Below are 20,463 nucleotides of genomic sequence, written 5' to 3'. Positions count from 1 at the left end.
CGCACATGTACCAAAATTAAGGGGCAGTTTACACCGAACGCGTCCTTGCGCTAAAAAGCGAGATGCAGCGCCACAAATAGAGTAAACCACAGGAGTCTCGAGACGTGTTTTAACAGTTAAAATGATTTTTAACAACACAGCATCTTAAAAGTTCCTCCGTGAGACGCTGGGGAAAAAAAAATGGGGATGCGGCGCAATGGCCTAAAACGCCCATCTAGCACGTTTACATAGGAAAACAATTGCACCGGCATTCGGTACTATTACCAACACTTTAGTATGACTGGTGATATCGTTAAAAAAAAGTTTTTGTTTACATTTTAGTGTCAACTTGTTACCTAGGTACGTACTTTTGACAGCCTCAGTGAAAGCAATGTTAATATTTGAAGAATATTTGTTTATAAACAGATGTTTCTTCACTGTCTTTCAGTCCATTACAGGCAACAACATTTGCACATCAACAGGAAGTAGCCTACCTCCTCTTTACTTGCCATGATGGTAGGAGTATGTTGTGTGGTCTGTGGGCGTCTCTATGGCAACCTGCTGCTGCTGTTGGATGCTGTTTTCCTGCAGTGTAATGAGGTCAGTGTTACTGACAATAAATCACAGTGAACCAAGCTTTGACGCACTTCAAAAAATTCATCATGGTAATTTTTCGTACCTCAGCGACACTTGAGGGAGGCACTTGGGCGTATTGTGGAATGTATGTCCCTTGCATAGCTGTGTTTGCAGGCATATACTGAGGAAAGATAAGACACATTTAGACAGGTAATTGTAAAATGTCCTTTATGAATCTAATAATAACCATTTATCTGACAGATAGGGATAGTTCATCCAAAAATGAAAATACTATCATCATTTACTCACCCTCATGCCATCCCAGATGTGTATGACTTTCTTTCTTCTGCTGAACCCAAATGAAGATTTTTAGAAGAATGCTTCAGCTCTGTAGGTCCATACAATGCAAGTGAATGGTGACCAGATCTCAGAAGGTCCAAAAAGGGCATAAAGGCAGCATTAAAGTAATCCATATGACTCCAGTGGTTAAATCCATGTCTTCAGAAGTGATATGATAGGTGTGGGTGAGAAACAATATTTAAGTCCTTTTTTACCGTGAATCTACACTTTCACTTCCACATTCTGCCACCTACTAATTGGAGCTGGTCAAAGGTGGGGATTGATAGTAAAAAAGTACTTAAATATTGATCTGTTTCTCACCCAAACCTATCATATTGCTTCTAAGGACATGGGTTTAACCGCTGGTGTCATATTAATTACTTTTATGCTGCCTTTATGTCCTTTTGGACCTTCTGAGATCTGGTCACCATTCACTTGCATTGCTTGGACCTACAGAGCTTAGATAGTCTTCTAACAATCTTCATGTGTGTTCTGCAGAAGCAAGAAAGTCTTACACATCTGGGATGGCATAAGGGTGAGTAAATGATTAGAGAATTTTCATTTTTGGGTGAACTATCCCTTTAACATGTTACAATATTTTCCATTCAAGTGATTTTTGCAATGAATTCTCTGTGGGGAACACACCGTGCCATTGCTGCCCAGGGTTAGATGGCTGAGCTGCTGTGTAAGAGGCCCTATTATGGCAGTGGGCTGGATGGTCATGGTGTGGTCCACTGTGGGTGTGAGGACGGTACCCTGTACACAGGGGAAGAAAGAAGAATGTTAGACAGACATAGATGTTTTAAGAGGTTGTGCTGAGAAAATCAGACAACAGTCATGCTACATACTGTGGGCTGCATGAGGTAAGACTGATGATGTATCCAGGACGGATTGTGTACCTAAAAAAACACAGAAGAGGGGACTTTATTGGCCATCAAAAGCATCTGAAACTGCACCTGAGAAAATGCATACAAGTGCAAAGGTTTTGTACAGTACTAGAGGTATACACATCAAAGTAGTAATACATGGTACCACCAAAGGAATCACACCTGATAGGTGGATACAGGTGAGTGCATGTATGGAGAGATAGAAGTCTGGGCAATAATTCTGTTTGGAGCGATGCTGTAGGAAGGCGAGTAAAACCTGCAGGGGGCGACACAGATGCACAAATATGTACAGTATATCTTTTTTTTTTTTTAAAGAGTTTTCACCATTCTGTGTGCCTATATTACACAGAAGGCACAAAGTACAGCTCTGAAGCAATATTTCCAGTGTTGAGAGATAAAATCTGAACCCACCCATTTTGTAAAGCAGGGGTAGGGTCATATGTTAGCGTCATCCCACTCTGTGTCAGAAAGAGAGAGAGGCAGTCAAGACTTAGCCTAGAGAATGATTTAATGCAACATAAAAAAACAAAACTCCTATAGGGGGGAATTCACTAAGAATTAAATGCAGTTGCTGATAGAGAGGTTTCTTTGCATGCGCTGTCTATGTTTTAGCACAAAATTCGCTAACGGAATCATGGAAATCAGTCAATGGTGCAAACACAGGCAAAAATGTAGTACACAGTTATCTCTTTTTAATATGATGACGTATTCTGCCTGCTGTGGTGATAATACAGCAATGTTATATGCAGTAGACCATTTTTTTACAATCCTAATTTATGTAGAAAAGTGGCATGTTTGAGCTGAAAAGAAATGTCAGTTACTTAATTTACTGTAAATACAGCAATATTTCAGTGCATTTAGTGCCTGGTTATACTGGATTGTGAAAATGGCACAAAAAATGTGGTTCCTGTAGCTCAACTGGTAGAGCATGGTGCCAGCCATGCCAAGGTCATGGGTTGGATTCCCAGGGAACACCCAAACTAATAAAATGTATTCTTTGAATGCACTGTAAGTTGCTTTGGATAAAAGCGTCAGCCAAATGCGTAAATGTAAAATGGCACAACTAGTGAATTCGCCCCTTAGTGAGAAGTAACTATGAAGAAAAGCTGCTTTCTCACAGTTTCGCCATCTCTTGGCCATTGCCGCCCATTCTGGAGATATTTCCCCTGATTCTGACGCTTCTTCTGTCCACCATCAGCAAACTTACACAGTAAGGGCTCTGTAGGCACTAAACACATAGTGTTAAACTCATAGTTTAACTGTGCTAAACATCCAGTCACAAATTCAGCATGTAAGCTGTGGAGTAGTACCTGCTACTCCAGGAGGAGTCTTGATGTATTTGCCATTGAAATGTTGAATGATGGTCTCACACTTCTCAGTCGATTCCATCCTTACAGAGATTGATTGTAAATGCATTATTAATTGAATATTAATGATAATAATGTCCGATTATATGAGGCTCCAGAGACAGTGAGGCATACCTGGCAAAACCCACTCCACGGCTGGTTCCGTTAGCATCTCGTAAGATGCGTGTGGAGATGACCTGACTGAAGGGCTTGAGCATGCTCTCTAACTCCTGCTCATCCATAGACAGAGGCAGGTTGGAGATGTACAGATTTGTGGGGTCCTGTTCCTGTTGCTACAGAGGTCAAGGATGAGAGGTGGAGATATATTAAGAAAAGAGAGAAAGAAAGAGAAATCATAATGATCAATATTCCAGGTTATTATATTCCAAACCTTCATGTCTGTGAAGAGCATCTGTGGAATGCTGTTGTTTACCACAGAAAATCATTTGAATTCATCCCTCAATGTGTAAAAACAAACATTAAATGTGTTTACACTAAACGTTGAGCACCAGAGTTAAAATTATTATTTGTCTAAAAACACTTTAAACTGTAAAAAAGAATCTGCAGTTCTGCAGACTCCATCCTCATGAATATTGTCAGTAACACAAGACCAGGGGCCTTATGTATAAGACTTGGCATACATTTCATCCTATTCAGATGTATAAAATGTACAGCAGAACTAGCGTAAAGTTCACTTTAAAAATCTCAGTTAGCGGAAGATTATACGTGCATGCACATGCTTTATTCCCCACCCTGTCTCCTCCACGAAAGAAACATGTATGGAGTGTACAACACCTGTACAACACTATGCATAACCACATCTGCATTTACAATAATTTACATAAGCATATTGCCATCCAGACATGGTACAAGAAACTAGAAAAATAGATACAGACTAAAGCCTACATGTTGCATGTGAATAGATGCTGCTGCTAAAAACAATTTCTTAATCTTTATCTTGTAGTGTAAAAATATCTAAGCAAGATCAATTTACCTGAGAAACAATTGTATGTAGACTTGTGTACAAATAACAAATCTCATGCAATTTTGCTTCTCAGGTAATTTTTGAAAATGGTTTAGGATGTTTTTGTGTAATTTCTGGGTCACTACCATCACAAGAGGAACTTCAAAAATGACTGTGTTTAAATAGGTTTCCCAAGCTGTCTTCCACTGTCAAGCAACAACACGACAAAAAAGTGCCATAAAAGTGCATTATATTCCAAGTCTGAAACCACATGATAACAATTTTGTGAGAAACATAACTAAATGTAAGTAGTTTTTTAATAAAAACCTTTCCCTTTAGTGAGCTTTTGTGACTGGATCATTGAGTCAGTGAGTTGGCCTCGTTTACCAAAAGCATCGTAAGTCTAAGTCGATCGTAGAATCCATCTTACGATTCAGCTTAGTTTTGCGGTCCATTTCCCAAAAGCATCGTAATTTAAGTAGTACTTGAAAATGCTCATAGATTTATGAGTGCTCTGGAGTAATTGTACAGCATAAAGAGCATCGTAAGCACATAGACTTATGCAGACACCTACAGGACAAATGCAAAATTACACCTGATACAACTTAAATACCTACAATTTGGATAGCTACACTTTATGCTAAAACTTTAATATCAGGATAACTATATTTTATTTTAATTTTAACAGACAAGTCTCATAGTAATAATAATAATAATAATAATAATAATAATAATATAGCTGAAAGCAGAGATGCTGAGCCCAAGCACCATGGGTCCATTTCCACCTGGTGGCTTTCGGAGAAAAATGCAAGGTGGAAAATTATTATTCTAAACAATTTTGAAGCAATTTGGGTAAATATAAGAGGACTATTTTTAAGTCTGTTGTAAGAGCCACACTTCCTGCTGCCAGGCGGTGGTGCTATGACTGTGACCCAAAATAGTCACATCCATGTGATTATCCCCCAAGACTAAACAATACATCTCAATTTTGATCTAAATCACACATTGTACACAGAAGATATGAGACACTTCCTGTTTCCCATTTTTCGCCATTAATGCCTCGCCGTGGCAACATCGTTCGATATATCAAAAATCTGTTCACAATTTAGCATCTTCAATGTCTTGGCATAATGTGGTGACAGTCTCATAAATCCCCTAGGAGTATTTAAAAGTTCAGTGACTGCAATATTCAAAAAATCCAAAATGGCCAACTTCCTGTTGTGCAGAACTAATAACTATAATTATGAAAGTTGTCCGGCTTGATGAGAACTATATATGTACCAATTTTGGTGACTGTAGGTGAAAATGGGGGTGCTACAGAGGCCGTCTCACACGCCCATTTTAAACCTATTAACTGTCACTGGCCAATAGATGGGCTGTTTGAGTGTGGCTATAAAACAAATGCTTTGTTTTATATCAAAAACTTCATCAATGTTCACAAACTTGGTACCAAATTAAAGCTTAAAAACTCAACTTTCATCTTCTGCAGTCTACAGTGCATCCGGAAAGTATTCACAGTGTAAGCTTTTCCACATTTCACTTTTTCCACATTTTGTTATGTTACAGCCTTATTCCAAAATGGATTAAATTCATTATTTTCCTCAAAATTCTACAAACAATACCCCATAATGACAACGTGAAAGAAGTTTGTTTGAAATCTTTGCAAATTTATTAAAAATAAAAAAACAAAAAAAAATAATCACATGTACCTAAGTATTCACAGCCTTTGCCATGACACTCAAAATTGAGCTCAGGTGCATCCTGTTTCCACTGATAATCCTTGAGATGTTTCTACAACTTGATAAATAATGAATTTCATCCATTTTGGATTAAGGCTGTAACAACAAAATGTGGAAAAAGTGAAGCGCTGTGAATACTTTCCGGATGCACTGTATTTTGCTATTAGAACATTACAGTGAAAAACGTATAAAAAAAATAAATGTTAAAAGAGTGCATTTTTAAAACATGCGACATGTGAGCGACAGTACTTATGTTTCACGTTCTCTGCTTATGATCGGTATATACTGTCCTACCTTTGTGGCTTTTTATGAAGAAAAAAATCTAAAAACAAATTCATATCAGGACATGGTCAGACAAGTGGCTTTGGTTCCTTTGTGTTTTTATGCCAATTACTGCCGAGTTTACTCAGATAATTGTGTAGATGTGGTCTTTTGGGAATCATTCACCAATGGAGCTTGGCTGTCTTCTATTGGAGATTTCTGGTACTGCATCTGAACAAATTGCCATCAAAAGGTAATTTTTTTTATTTATAGACCTAAAATTTGGATCAGATCTGGGTTAGACATGTGGCTTTTTTTCCTAATATTTTTACATTTCAGTTGATATTTTTAGTATATTTTATTTATATAAAAAATAAAAAGTTTGTGCATTACATTTTCATTACAATAAACTTCTTTAACTTTTTCATTTCACTTTAAAAACTGTTTTCACTTGCACAATAAACTACCAAGTGTCTTCTTTAAAAAGAGACCAGGCTTAAGTCTGTACTCCCTAGCATTCATGAGTTACAATTGTTTAAGTTTACACCCAAATATAGGAAGAAAGGAATAATAAAAATTAATGTGTTGCAATGGCAACACTATTTAAGATATAAAATATCCCTTTACAATTTTAAAACAGCAGTGTCTTGGCTTTATTCTAAAGAATCTTGAAGCAATTCAGGTAAACATAAGAGGGCTATTTCAGTCTATTTAAAGTGCCATACTTCCTGCTGTCAGTTGGTGGCACTATGACCGTGACCCATAATGTGATCAGCCCCCATTACCAAACATACTGCTGAATTTTCAATAAAATCACACAATGCACACAGAAGATATAAGGTTAGTAAACAAATAAAATTATTTGTGTGGAATAGTTGGAAACAGCAAAGTGGTGGCATGATTGATGCAGACAACTGTATAAATTAAAATCAGAGAGAGAAGAAAAAAGTAAATAACTGCATGAAAATCATTAGTATATTGGCTCATCATCCTCGTCTCTTCTTCATATCTGACACCAAAAGGTGCTCTCGTCAGCATTACAAGTTGTGTAGCACCACACATGCAGCATTTCTGTCACCGTTATCACTTTTGGGAGTAAAGAGTGTAGGGCTTTACTGGTTTAGATCAGTGTTACTATCAGAAATAATTGGTAATTATTTCTTTAGTTATTAATTAATATCTAAATTAATTAGTTGAATCTAACTCATTAAAACCTCATATGGGGCTCCAGTAAATGTAGTGCGCTACGTTTATGAGCGGGTTTGGTTATTAGCAATAATTAATAATTATCAAAGATAATTATTATTTATTAAAATCAACAGAACATTGATGAGAATCAATGTTAGCTTTTTTAATCCTTTAAATCAACAATTATCAAAGATAATCACCAATCATTAACATCTATGATACATTAATTAAAATTAACACTAGCTTATTGATCCTTCAAAATCAACAATCGTCAAAGATAATTATCAATTATCAAAAATCAATAGAATATTAATAAGGATTATCATTGACGGGGCACCACCCTGGAATCAGGGACTAATAACCAGATAGTATAATAGTCTCAATATTAGATTGTTTTCTTAGGAAAATCGACATCCGAAGAATATCGATTTTCGGGAAAAAAACAAATGAATGAAGGCTTGAATCCGAGCACTGACATCCCACCAGCATGACACAGGTGTATGCAAAACAAACCAAAACACTTCTCTTTGTAATATAACAAAGTTTATTTATGCAGTAATATCAATTAATAATTAATACAATGCAGTCAATAAACTTCCGACTTACAACTACAAACTAAACAGTGATATGATTAGATATGGAAACTAAAATAATCCAATAACACATAAGGTATGTGTGAGAGTGTGTGTGTGTGTGTGTAAGGAGGGACTTGCGGAAAATGGCGGATGTGACTCTCGTGGAGAGTATGTCACGCGAGACTTCCGGCCAGGGAATATGGCCGCGAATGTGGGCGGAGAGAAACCAGTCAATGGTAGCTTAGGGACAAAGCTGAGCTTTATCAAGAAGCTATCTACTAGCCAAAAATGTGTGCCAGAATGTTTGTGAGGGGTCGCGTGTGTGTGTTAGTACGAGAGAGAGAATTAAGTAACAGCCCCAAAGCCGATTTCGCGATCGTGGGAGAGAAAGCAGCTGTTAGTTTATCACTCAGAGACGCGGTGGACGGCTCATAAACCGTCCCGCGGTCTTTGATTCTTTAATGGATAAACTCAGTTTGCCGGTCTCACCCGCGATGTCGGAAATGCACAAAAGTCCAATGTGGTTGGACTACAATACAGCAAATCTCATTCATGATAATTAATACCCTGAGTATTAATAATGAACGGACTCGGTGGTCCATTAACTGTACAAGCAATAACCTTGATACACAAGAATAACACACTATAGTATTCTATCTCTGCCCAGACGTAAACCTCTTACTTGAATCGCATGAGGATGCAAAATGTGTGTTCATCCGTCCTTTAACTCCGACTCGATTCCTCGAGGCTTGGGTGATGATGGGAGGCCGTTTCCTCACTCTGTCAGCGGGCGGTACGGCTGCTGATTCTCGGCGGGCTGGCGGAGAAATCAGCAACGTCGACTTGATTGAAGATGGAAGAGAAATCTTTTCTCTCTTCACTTCCGCAGGCAAACGGATGAAGATGCGGATTGCTCGACGGTCTCCTTCGGATCCGTTAGAGTGTTCGGTGGAACACAGAGTAATCTCAACTCGTCCAGCGATATGAAGATTGTATGGCCACAGTTTCAAGTCGGACGTTACTTCCTTGTGCCACGAGGCTACACCTGAGAGCAGCGATGAGCTGCGTCTACACACGGCAAGCAAAGTTGCTGGAAGCAAATCCCGGAAGCATTTCAGAGGTATTTCTACTCCTGATTATGTCACTGTTGAGGTGCGTTCTGTCGTGTGCCTCATCCAATAGGAGTTGAGAGTTCGATCCTTTAGTGAGCAAGGCTTCGTGGGATTTGTAGTCTGTTTTGGACTCCCTTTGTTTGATTTTGGTGCGGATTTTATCAGTAAGATTTATGACTTGATATGGGGGCCTGAGTTAGGTTTTACGACTGTGTTAGGCCTGCCTTTGTCTTCTATCTGAATACATGAGGCCCAACAAGAGCAGACCTCTGCTTTATTGGTGAATGTCCCTAAAGCGCATCTTCTAAACGTTTCCTTATTTTGCGCTCCGCGATAACACGGAATAATATTCAATGAATGCTTGTAATTTGCAGGATCATACAAAGGGACTCCGCTGTCTTCACTTATCCTGGAAACTTTCATATCGAGAGAAATTTGTAAAAACTAAATATTACACATGCACACCTGATTATGGAATCAGATTGTGTAAAAGAAATAGATTGTTATGCACAAAATTATTGTAAAACAATATATAAATATGTAGTTAATTAGGTCGAATATTTAAGAAAATATTTTTAAACAAATATTAGCAAGGTAAATTACAAATGATTGTAAAGTTATGCACAAATTTGATGAAGTTACAATGACGAGCAGCACTATACGATCACATTTCAGCACTGTCATTAGGACAGCGAGTCTTTTAAGTAGCATTTAAAGCACATCCTCGCTCGTTCATGTTAAGTGTAGTTTTGGGAAATGCACGTAAAAAATTACAAACGTTTGTACAATCACTTATAGAAAAAGCTCAATTGTTATTGGGAAACAAGGCCCAGTTTGATTTGTGAACAAATCATTCAAACTGGTTTTGGGAACTGGAAAAATCAGTTCACTGAAAGATCTGAATCAAAAGAGCCATTCGTTCAAAAACATAGATACTTCACTCATTAACTCTCATGAAGGCTCCAAGGAGAGCTAGTATGGTTTCACAAGCCTTGGTGTATATTAATCAATTTATGGTGCTTTTATGTCATTTTGGAGCTCGACAGACCCAGTCCTTATTCATTTTTATTATATGAAAAAGAATAACCAGGATATTCTTCAAAATTTTTTATTTTCTATTTATATTTTATTTTTATTTGAATTTTTATTTTTGGGTTGACTATCCTTTAAAGGTAGAACCTGTCATATAAAATATGGAATATCCTGAAACACAAAAGGAACAAAGGAAAGTCTGTGCAGGTGTTCATATGTTTACAGGGTGAACTGATGAACTCCTGACCCAGCAGTTGTGTGTTGATGTGATAAGTGTGAGCGGGAGATTGGAAGATATAACTGGTTCTGATCCTGTTGAATCCTGCATATGAGTTCAACTATGAAATATTGATATTAGATTTTGTCTTGTAACCGTGGCGCACACATTACCACAGTGAAAGCTAACTCAACATATCACTTTGGCCTTGTATGCTCTTTTTCAAAACAAAAAAAAAGGGTATTTTACCTTGGCCTATATAGACTGGAGTTTTTTTTTTTTTTTTTAGGAAAGCGTGTCAAAGTGACCGTTTTCAAGGCCAGAACTGAGTCAGCTCATTTCCATATAAACACCTAATTAGCTTAATTTGAAGTTGCAAGAATGACAGCAAATATGCATACAGTACAAAGTGGCACCTTTTTGAACCTCAAACAGATACACAAAACTTGTGCTTGCATGTCTTTGGCGGATTACTCCGTTCCCATGTGAAGCATGAGGAGGTTTTAGTTTAGTATCTCAAAACCCCTTAATCATATTATGCAGCTCAAATTAATTTAGTTCATTATCATTGCCTAAACAAATCAGAAAGACCGTAAAGATAACTGCGATATAGCCAACCTCCAATTCACCCTGCTGCTGTTTTGCATATTCATTGCTCTGGTGTGCAGATGAGATTAAAATCTGAGCTGTAAATGTATTACCAGTTCATCTCACCATCATGAATAATGAATGTCTAATTGCAGTGACCTGTGATCAAGGTGATTTTTGCACCGATCTAATCGCATCTCAAGATGGGTGGGAGAATCTCATGAAACTATTTCACTGTGATATCAGTCTGACTCTAAGCCAAGTTTAAAGAATTCTAAGCCATGAACCAAACAGCTCTGAGGTTAATAAAAACATTACAAACTTTACCACCCCTGGAGTCCTGAGTTAGAATCCAGGGTGTGCTGAGTGACTCCAGCCAGGTCTCCTAAGCAACCAAATTGGCCCAGTTGCTAGGGAGGGTAGAGTCTCTGGGGGAGCAGGCGGAGCTGCTGGAGGAATAGTCTCTGGGGGAGCGGGCGGAGCCGTGGAAGACTCTGGGGGCGGAGCTGTGGAAGACTCTGGGGGCGGAGCCGTGGAAGACTCAAGACAAAGAGTCCTGGATGAATGGGAAACGACCTCTGTGGTCGAGAACATGGGAAGAGACTCGGGAACGACCTCTGTGGTCGTGGGCATGGGAGGAGACTCGGAAACTACCTCCATGGTCGTGTACATGGAAAGGGACTTGGGAACAACCTCTGTAGTCGTGGGCATGGGCAGAGACTTGGAAACAACCTCCGTGGTTGTGTACACGGGAAGAGGCTTGGGAACAGAAACTTTTCTTCTCTTCCTCCTCCTCTGGATGGCCGAAGTTGGCAACTCTGGCTCTGGGACGGGTGAGGCTGGCAACTCGTTGGCCATGGCAGGTGTGGGCATTGGCTCGTTGACCGTGGCAGGCGTAGGCGCAAACAATTTTTGAGGTAGGGTCTTCATGGACCTATGAACCGACATTAGTGGCAGATCATACAACTTGGAGACAGTGGCCATGGAAGGCTTCGGGACAGGGGCATGGAAGGCTTGGACAAGGGAGCCAAAGATGTAGGTTTTGGCCCGGGGTTCCCACCATAATCTACTATATAAAGGGAACTGCAAAGTTCCAGAGCCTTCTCCACATATTCGCCGAGCGTCCAGTGAGGATCAGCCGGAGGCATCAGTTCTCTCAGTGCACTATTCAGACCGGCCCGGAAGAAAACCACCAGAGAGCGGTCTGGATAGTGCACTACATTTGCCAGCTCTAAAAACTCACGGACGTGATCCTCAACTGGACGGTCCCCTTGTTGAAGGAGCAGAATTCTGACTGCCGCTAGATCCATTTTTTTGGTCAGTCTTTCTGTAACGAGGCTGGCGAGGATGGAGGATCTAATTGCAGTTTTTTCATGGAAACAAAAGATGAACAAAGTAACTCAGAATAAAAATGAAAACAAAACCAGGGAACCAGGTACAGAACATGACAAAACATGTGAAGACTGACAAAGGAAACAGGGAAAACAAGGGCTTAAATACACAGGGGCAAACAAGGGAATGAGGAACACCTGTGGAAACAATCAGGGGAAAACCAATTATAAAATGAAACTACAAAAGGATTACAAACTAACAGGAAACAGGAACATGGGAACTAAGCAAGAATTTCAACAAAAGTCAATCCAAAAAACAGGGAATATGTGACAATTCATACATCATTGGTGTACAGTCTTTAATTTATGCTGATTTAAACTTAAAAATAATTGAATCAGTCAATTTTATTGTTATACTGTAAAAACAAAATACTTTATTTCAGTAATGACAATCTAATAAGAATCATCATGAATAATGGGAATTACACACACACACACACACACACACATACACAAATGGAAAAGTAAAAGGTCCAGATGCATTAAGGTAATGAGAATATGAGGGAGAAAAGTAATGTCGCAATGCAAAAAATCTTAATGGTTCTAAAAGGGCTTCGCTTTCTTAACGCTAAATATAAATTAGGGGTTCAAGCGCTTAGCGCTGAAACCCTATTGTAATTGTTAAGATTTGTATTATTATTATTATAATTCCACCATAAAACTGATCGGGCAGAGCAAACCGTAAGGCCTAGAAACTTGAAACTTGGTCAGATGGTAGTAGTATTGCTCGCTACTCAGAAACATGGACTCGGCCAAATCGGTCAATGGGGGCGCTACAGCGATCAAAAACGAGAAACTGCTCATAACTCCTAGACCGTTTGTCATAGACTCTTTATACCATTGGAATCCTTGGCTCAAACCAAACAAAACGTATATCTCCGATTTCATTTCCGCCTATAAAAATTTTCCGCCATCTTGGATTTTTCATAAAACCTACTTTTGCGAACTAGTCCTAGGTTTTTCTTCCGATCAGGACCAAACCAGTGCCAAACGATTCTATGGAGTCTCAATATCAGTGAAACCATTAATCCTATTAACTTCAAAATTTGCATACATTGTCTTTGTCTCAGCTGCCATCATTATCTATACATTGTCTAAATTTCAGCAGCTATTACACAAGGTTAACAATGACCGATCAGAATGAAACTCGGTGGACCTATTTGACTCTTGGTCTGAGAGGAATGTGCAAAGTTTGAAAAAAAATTGGCCGTTAGGTGGTGCTATCATGATTTTTGTAGGTGTTAATGGTTGTATATAATGCAGTGTTGTGAAAAAACACAAGTAATATATATCACCTGATAGTTCTTCTCATTCTAAACAAATTTGCCTCAAGAAGCTTTGGTGTCTGTCAAACCATTCGGTAAATATTTCAGATAATGTTAAAAACCTACTTTTGCAAACTAGTCCTAGGTTTTTCGCCCGATTGGAACCAAACTAGTGCAGAAATATACTCTGGAGTCTGATTATCAATAATTATCCAAATAAAGTTGAAATTTCGACTCACGGTCGCTAAGTGGTGCCAAAACATTCTAAAAGAGTGGGCCATTTTTACTAAAATGGCTATAACGCCCAAACAAAATGAGATATTTTCACCAAACTCACTACACATGTGTATGAGCTCAATCTGAGGTCACAGTAAAAAAAAACGAAAACTGGCCACTTGGTGGCGCTATAACAGGGAAAAAAAACATGAAAACAGCTCTATCTACGCAACCGTTCGTCTGATTGAGTTGAAAATGCAGTGTCTTTGTTCAAGGTGCCATGACTGTCTATGAGGACATTGGCGTATCTCAAAAAATATGGCCGCCATCGGCCAATGAAGTTTGAGCACCTATTAGACAAGGTTATCGGAGGCCGATCTGCACAAAACTTGGTGGGCCTGTTTGACTCCTTGCCCTAGAGGTCTGTGAGAAATTTGAAACAAATTGGCCAATGGTTGGCTCTAACAAGTTTTACGCCTCTGTAATCACGTGGTGTTTCACATATACACACAGTGGCTGTGTCCCAGTTCAAAGGTTGCATCATTCGAAGGACTCAGACTTCAAAGGCCACACCTTCAAAGGCCGCGAAGGTCGGACTGAGCATTGTTAATTAGGACAGTCTAGCCTACGGAGGACTGTTCTTGTTGCCTAACAACTGTGACAGCTGCCGAGTGACTGTAACGTTTGTACTGGACTTTTTTGAACGTTATATTAAACTGTCTGAAAACAAAACAGAGTACACAAACTGTCTAAATATTTTCACCATGGTCCATTTCTGTATATAATAAAGAGTATAAACTATATATAACATGCTATATATAACTTAGTAAGATATAAGTTAACATTTGAACCACTTTAAAGTTTTTTTTCATTAGATATTTGAGTTGAAACCCAATACTTATGTTTAAAAGTGTAATTCGGCAATTTCTCTCAAAAAATCCTGTCATCACTGGCGCACAATGAATTCTGGGGTAGGCAAGGCCGCGAAGGATCCATCTGTTGTATCCTTCATTTCACGGGAAAAGAAGGACGCATTTGGAGGCTGCATTTGAAGAAGCCTTCGAATTGGGACAGCCTTTGTCACGCAGCAGTGACGCAATCGGCTTTCGAATGCGACCTTTTAAGGATGCAGCCTCTGAATTGGGATGCAGCTATAATTCAATCCATTTGTTAGATCTCCTCATACTGAACAACTTTGCCTCAAGAACCACTGCTGTCAATCAAATCGTTCATTAAATATTCACGATCAAATCGTTCATTAAATATTCACGATTATGTAAAAAACCTACTTTTGTGAACTAGTCCTAGGTTTTTCGCTCAACCTCAATAAAACCAATGCAGTACAATTCTCTGGACTCTCTAGGTCAATAATTATCAAATTGTTTATTTTTTTTAACTTTGGGTAGCTATAACAGTGTCATTTAAAAAATGGCCATGGTCAAGTGTACAAATAAGGCCATAATTCCTAAACAAAAACTCAGAACTTCACGAAATTAGGTGAGCACATGCGACATATGATTCTAAACAAGCATGCAGACTTTTATGGAGATCAGAACATAGGTGGTGCTATGAGCTTTAAAAAGCTTTAAAAAGCTTTAAAAACCATGTATTTCCTTGGTTAAAAAAGTAAATTGCCTGTATTGGCTGTTAATGGTCTATTCCATCTATGATCTAGGTGGTTACATGCTTGCTAAATAAAACATAATACCTTTTTACGCATGTGCTTAAAGGCCTTAAACCGCTTGAACCCCGTTAATTGCTGCTCGCAGCTATATTTCTTATTGTGTTTTCTTTTGATTTTGGGGTGAAATGTGACCTGGACATGTTTTGATTTTGGGGTGAAATGTGACCTGGACATGTTTGTGAGATTCACTCGGTAAACCTTTTTTGACAGAGTGAATGGGGAAAGAAAAATTCACAGTAATCGCCACAGAAACAGACTCAACCAACTCTTAAATAGTTCAGGTCGCTAAAAGACTCCAAAATGGCTGTAATTAAGATAGGTGACTGGTTATGTTCTTGTGCGGAGGGGAAGAGCTAGAGGTTGCCCTTTCACTTTGATCTGGAGCTTAAATCCTTTACATAGACTTCAAGAGAAGCCATTAAAAGAAAGTGAAATCATCGAGAAAGGCTTTTCTCTACAAGGCCAGGATCTATGTGAGTGGTTGGCTAGGTTAGAAGCAGAGCTGGCCTGCAGGGCCATGGTACTCTACAGAGGGCGTGCGGCTCTGCCAGCCAAGCTGCTCAGACAGTGACTCAGCCATGGGTGAGAGAGAGAACACACAACCTCTTTGTGAAGCTGGAGCACCAGGCAGGAGCAGAGACAGGGCAAATACTCCTCAGGCACTTACTTTGAACTGCTCTCAATGGCAGGCTTGCATGAGCCTAATGGGGACACCAGCTCAATTTTCATGGCTCAACACCCACAGACAGGCCAAGTGTTAGGGAAAATAATCACACCGTCCTACATCTAAGTGATTGGCGGCATTTACTTTCTACATTAATTAGTTTCCCTTGGATCAGATAGCCGTAGATTTTGTGTGCAGACTGGGAATACAGTAGTCAGTTCCAGGTTGTTTGTTAAGACTAAGAACAACTTGTCCAAAACATAGATGACTATATACTAAAACGTAATTTTTACATTATCAGAAGAAAATGTAACTGGTGCTTGCCATTGCAAAGGTCGCTGTAATGTCATGATGCAAGGGTGTTGTGGGTGGTTGCTATGTGGTGGTGTATAGGGCAGTGCCGTTACAATCATATATCAATATATTGCAATACTTTTTCCCACAAAATTGTTTCAAAACTATGTGTTCTGAGTGGTTTTTATTGCAACAATGTGGTTGCTTGGGCATTCTGTGTGATTGCTAGGGTGTTCTAGGTGGACATGGTTGCTATCTGTTTGTGAAGGTGTATGGAGTGGTTTTTAGCGTGACATTTTGTGGTTGCTAGGGCGTTCTGGAAGGTTGCTAGAGCATTGCTAGTGGTTGCTAGGGTGTTCTGGGTGGATTTTAGGTAGTGTCTTACTGGCCCATGCCAAAATAGCCCAAGCCAAAATTGCCAACCCCCAAATATCTACGATATTCTGGTGTCTAGATGTGGTTTGGGCAGTTCATTTAATATAAGTCTATTGGCCAATTTTATCATCTGTTCAGCTGAAATTTTAAAAGGCTGTGATATACGCATAGTAAAGACCTTCTTCATTCTCCGCTCAGAGTTAAGAAGTTTGAACCAGTGAGCAACGTTATACTATTTGCAAACATAAAGACACCAGCCACACCCAGTGGCGCCCGCAACTATATGGCCGTACGCACTGTGCGTAACATGAGCACTGAGAAACATTTATTCTCAGAATATTCCAACATGAAGTGTGCCCCGTATTTCTGCTGGCTGTTTAAAAGAACTAGTGATGTCCAATTTGTGAATTAAAAATTATTTTGACTCAGTTCTTTTCAGTGAATTGGCCAAACGAGCTGAATCGATTCGTGATTCAGTACAATTCGTTCTGACCGCTCTCTCTCTGAATTGTTTGGAGCGGTTTCACATACAGTAAAACAGTATTGGGATATTTACGAACACAGAGAACAAACAGCGCTGGATAAAGTGGAAATTTACATATAATCAACTGAAACAAAATTCTGTCTTTTTGAGAGGTAACTTTCAGAAACTTCAGCTAGTGCTGTGTCATGTGAACAAGGGGCTGTTCAAACCGAACTTGTTTTGCGTCTACTCCGTTGTTTTTCAATTGTTTTCCATGTAAATATTTGCTAGATGGATGTCTTTTGACAACCATGTCACATTTCACTGTGTTTTTAGCATCTCTCACGTTTCAAGTTAAAAAGAACTTATTCAACTGATAAAAAAAACTAATCTTGAGAAACCTGCATTCTGCTCTATTTGTAGTGGTGCAATTTGCTTGTTTTAGCGCTAGAACACATTTGTTCTGAATGGTTACTGGAAGAAATGCTTTAGCCAATAGTTACATGTACGCTACTCATACTCGAGAAAAAAAATGCTTCTCCCAAAGTCACCAGAATTGAATGCTTTGGTGTTGTTTGGCCCCCGGACCCCACTAGATTTAAGGTTGTATTAGGCAGATTTCTGTGCGTACCCTCAAATGAAATCCTGCAGGTGCCCATGGCCATGCTGCTGGTGGAGCTATTTAGAGGAGCATTTAAATATGAGGATGCACAAGACTACATGTAAAACATCAACTAAAATTACATTAAAATGTGTTATCAATGACTTGATGACTCATTCTATGAGAAGAATTCACATGAGATCATGAGATACAAGATGCTGTTTTAACCACTCAATAAAATTTGGCAAAGTTTATCATTAGACACAATGATTGCTAGTCTGATTATGTCAAATGTTGTAAAGTTTATATAACGGCAGGATATTCTGGCCAATCAGACCACAGTAGTAACTAATTTATAGATTGTCATTGTTACCAACCAGTGGTCAACATCATTTCAAGACTCACATGTCCTTGGCAAGCCCAGGACTAAAGGATTTATTTATATAATATATTGCCATTATAAAGAAAAATACACACGTGTGCTAGCAAGTGAAACATTCTGCACCAATTACAGTATAATTATCGTATTTCACTACACACACACACAGACATGTCACACTCGTTCGTTCTTTGATTTTGCTTGATCTGGGCCTTAAGTGTAATCGCTCACAATAGGACACCTTTCCTCAACAAGCTGCACAATTTGAGGTATCATTAATGTCCAAAGCACAAACAATGCAGGAAAAGTTACGCACGGAAGTTTACAACTATATGAGCATTAATAATAGTGATGCTTTCCTAACTACATTAGAATTGGAATGCCTTTGAAGCTTAAGTGTATGGCAGAGGAGCCACTTTCTCTAAACTGTTTCAAAGTCACTTTGCTGCTTAAGGTTAACAGGAAATATGTGCCATTAAAGAACAGGATGTTTAGTGCCACTGCCTCTTACCTTTGCCATCTGAGCCTGAACTCCACTGGCCTTTAACGCTGTCACTGCTTTCTGTGCTGAGGCCGGGCTGTCGAAATCCACAAAGCCATAGCCTGAGCATGCACACACACACACAAACACACACACACACACAAAGACACATACAGGATAAGTGATCACTGCTTAGAGTTTAGTCGTTAAGCCAATAGTATTCCATATCACTCCCCTGCACCTTAGCTCACACTGGTAATCTCTATCCCACATGAGAAAAAAGCTATCAGGCCAAGTTTAACCATACAGTCACACACATATATTCACAAACACACACACACACACACACACACACACACACAAGAATGCAATAACACTGGTCTACTCGACAGATGTAGTGTTATGCAATAACAATCCCACTGCTGTTACATCAGCACACATTTTTTAAGATAAAACAGATAAATCTTTGAGAGCACACATGTGAAAGGTGCACTTAGTAATTTTTCTTTATGTTGTGCCGGCTGATATGGCCGATATAGGTATCAAATGCATTGATTTTGGTACACTTCCACCTCTGAAACATTGTGGATTTCTTCCACTGAATACGGTGACTTTTGAAAAGGCTCTCCAGTATTGCATACTTTGGAAAATGATGACATAAGGAAATGGAAAACAGAGTTTTGAACTGAAAAAGTGTTAGTGTGGACGTTGCCTTTATTGTGACATTTTATAATGCTATAGTCGCCTCTGGCATGCTCACTGAGGGCTTTAAGGCATTAAGTAATTTTTATTTATATATAACATTCTTTACAATAAAGATTGTTTCAAAGCAGCTTTACAGAAAATCCTACTGTAATGTCTTGAATGTCTTAAAGCCCCAAGTGAACAGCTTTATAGACAATAATGTCTCACTGTCTTTATTGAGCAAGCCAAAGGTGACTACGGCAAAATAAATATATCGATAAGATGTTTAGTTAGTGGAGAAAAAAAGCACAAATCAGAATTAGCTGGGAAAGCCTATCCTCCTCTGGCTTTGCGATAAATGAACATCAACATTATTTAGCTATATAGTATGCATAATACATGTCATGTGTTCACTGAATAGTCAATGCAAATTTCCAACATGTTAGTAAGGCAATGTGTAATAAAACTTGTGGCAGGAAGTTGCTATGAAACAATACAGAACAATATGTTTTGTGAAAATCACTATATAAATAAAAGTGACTTGACCTGACTAGACTAGTGAGAAGTATTTGGCTGGTATAAAAACTCCTATAGGCTATTATACTATTAATTTATTTGTGTTGGGAAAAGTACTGATTGCACCTTTTACTGAAATGTTCTTAATCACACACTGAGCATCTTACCTTTACACTTGTTGGTGGTCTTGTCAAGGATGGCTTTGGTAGATACTATTTTCCCATAGCTTTGCATTATTAAAAGGAGAAAAAAGAAAACATTTGGTTTAGATGGATAACCCCCTTAATTTGTCTATAACATTGTAATTACCGTGTAATAGCTTAATAACAAACACAACCAACTCATAAGACCTGCTGATGTGTATCTTATATTTTATAAGGTCAAACGCAGTTTGGAAGAACCAAAGTAATCTAAGCCGGAATCAGCTCAGCAGCGGGGGCGTATAAACCCATAAATACAGGGCAGCAGCACCAGTCCATTCACAATGCGGCGCTCAATGGGCCCACATATCCAGCAATCATTTGCATGAAATCTTCATGAGGCTGCATGAGGCGGCGTTTTGGAGAAACCGTGATCAAATGGAAATGCTCTTTGAATAATGGATGCCATACCGTGCTCACACGGTTTTGCATATCTTGAGAGGCATT

The 20,463-nt window shown here is 38.9% G+C and overlaps 2 protein-coding genes across 2 annotated transcripts in view; both read right to left on the bottom strand.

Moving 5' to 3' along the window:
* The window catches only part of LOC127419518 (formin-like protein 3), a 489,255-nt gene that overhangs the window by 171,185 nt on the left and 297,607 nt on the right, over positions 1-20,463 (bottom strand). The gene's annotated exons all lie outside the window — the stretch shown is intronic.
* LOC127419521 (RNA-binding motif, single-stranded-interacting protein 2-like) overlaps positions 1-20,463 on the bottom strand; it is a 43,783-nt gene that overhangs the window by 3,469 nt on the left and 19,851 nt on the right. Inside the window, exons 3-13 of the mRNA XM_051660983.1 lie at positions 19,984-20,042; positions 18,647-18,738; positions 3,263-3,420; positions 3,092-3,171; positions 2,900-3,009; positions 2,193-2,239; positions 1,944-2,037; positions 1,743-1,793; positions 1,540-1,650; positions 659-736; positions 474-564 (exon numbers count right to left, since the gene is read on the bottom strand). Coding sequence (XP_051516943.1) covers positions 481-564; positions 659-736; positions 1,540-1,650; positions 1,743-1,793; positions 1,944-2,037; positions 2,193-2,239; positions 2,900-3,009; positions 3,092-3,171; positions 3,263-3,420; positions 18,647-18,738; positions 19,984-20,042 — 964 coding nt within the window. The 3' untranslated portion in view covers positions 474-480. The remainder of the gene's footprint in view (positions 1-473; positions 565-658; positions 737-1,539; positions 1,651-1,742; positions 1,794-1,943; positions 2,038-2,192; positions 2,240-2,899; positions 3,010-3,091; positions 3,172-3,262; positions 3,421-18,646; positions 18,739-19,983; positions 20,043-20,463) is intronic.

The sequence above is a fragment of the Myxocyprinus asiaticus genome, chromosome 28, assembly GCF_019703515.2.
Source record: "Myxocyprinus asiaticus isolate MX2 ecotype Aquarium Trade chromosome 28, UBuf_Myxa_2, whole genome shotgun sequence".
In the NCBI taxonomy this organism is placed as follows: domain Eukaryota; kingdom Metazoa; phylum Chordata; class Actinopteri; order Cypriniformes; family Catostomidae; genus Myxocyprinus; species Myxocyprinus asiaticus.
Note: the sequence above shows the minus strand (reverse complement) of the source record. Positions and strands in the feature narration are given on the sequence as shown.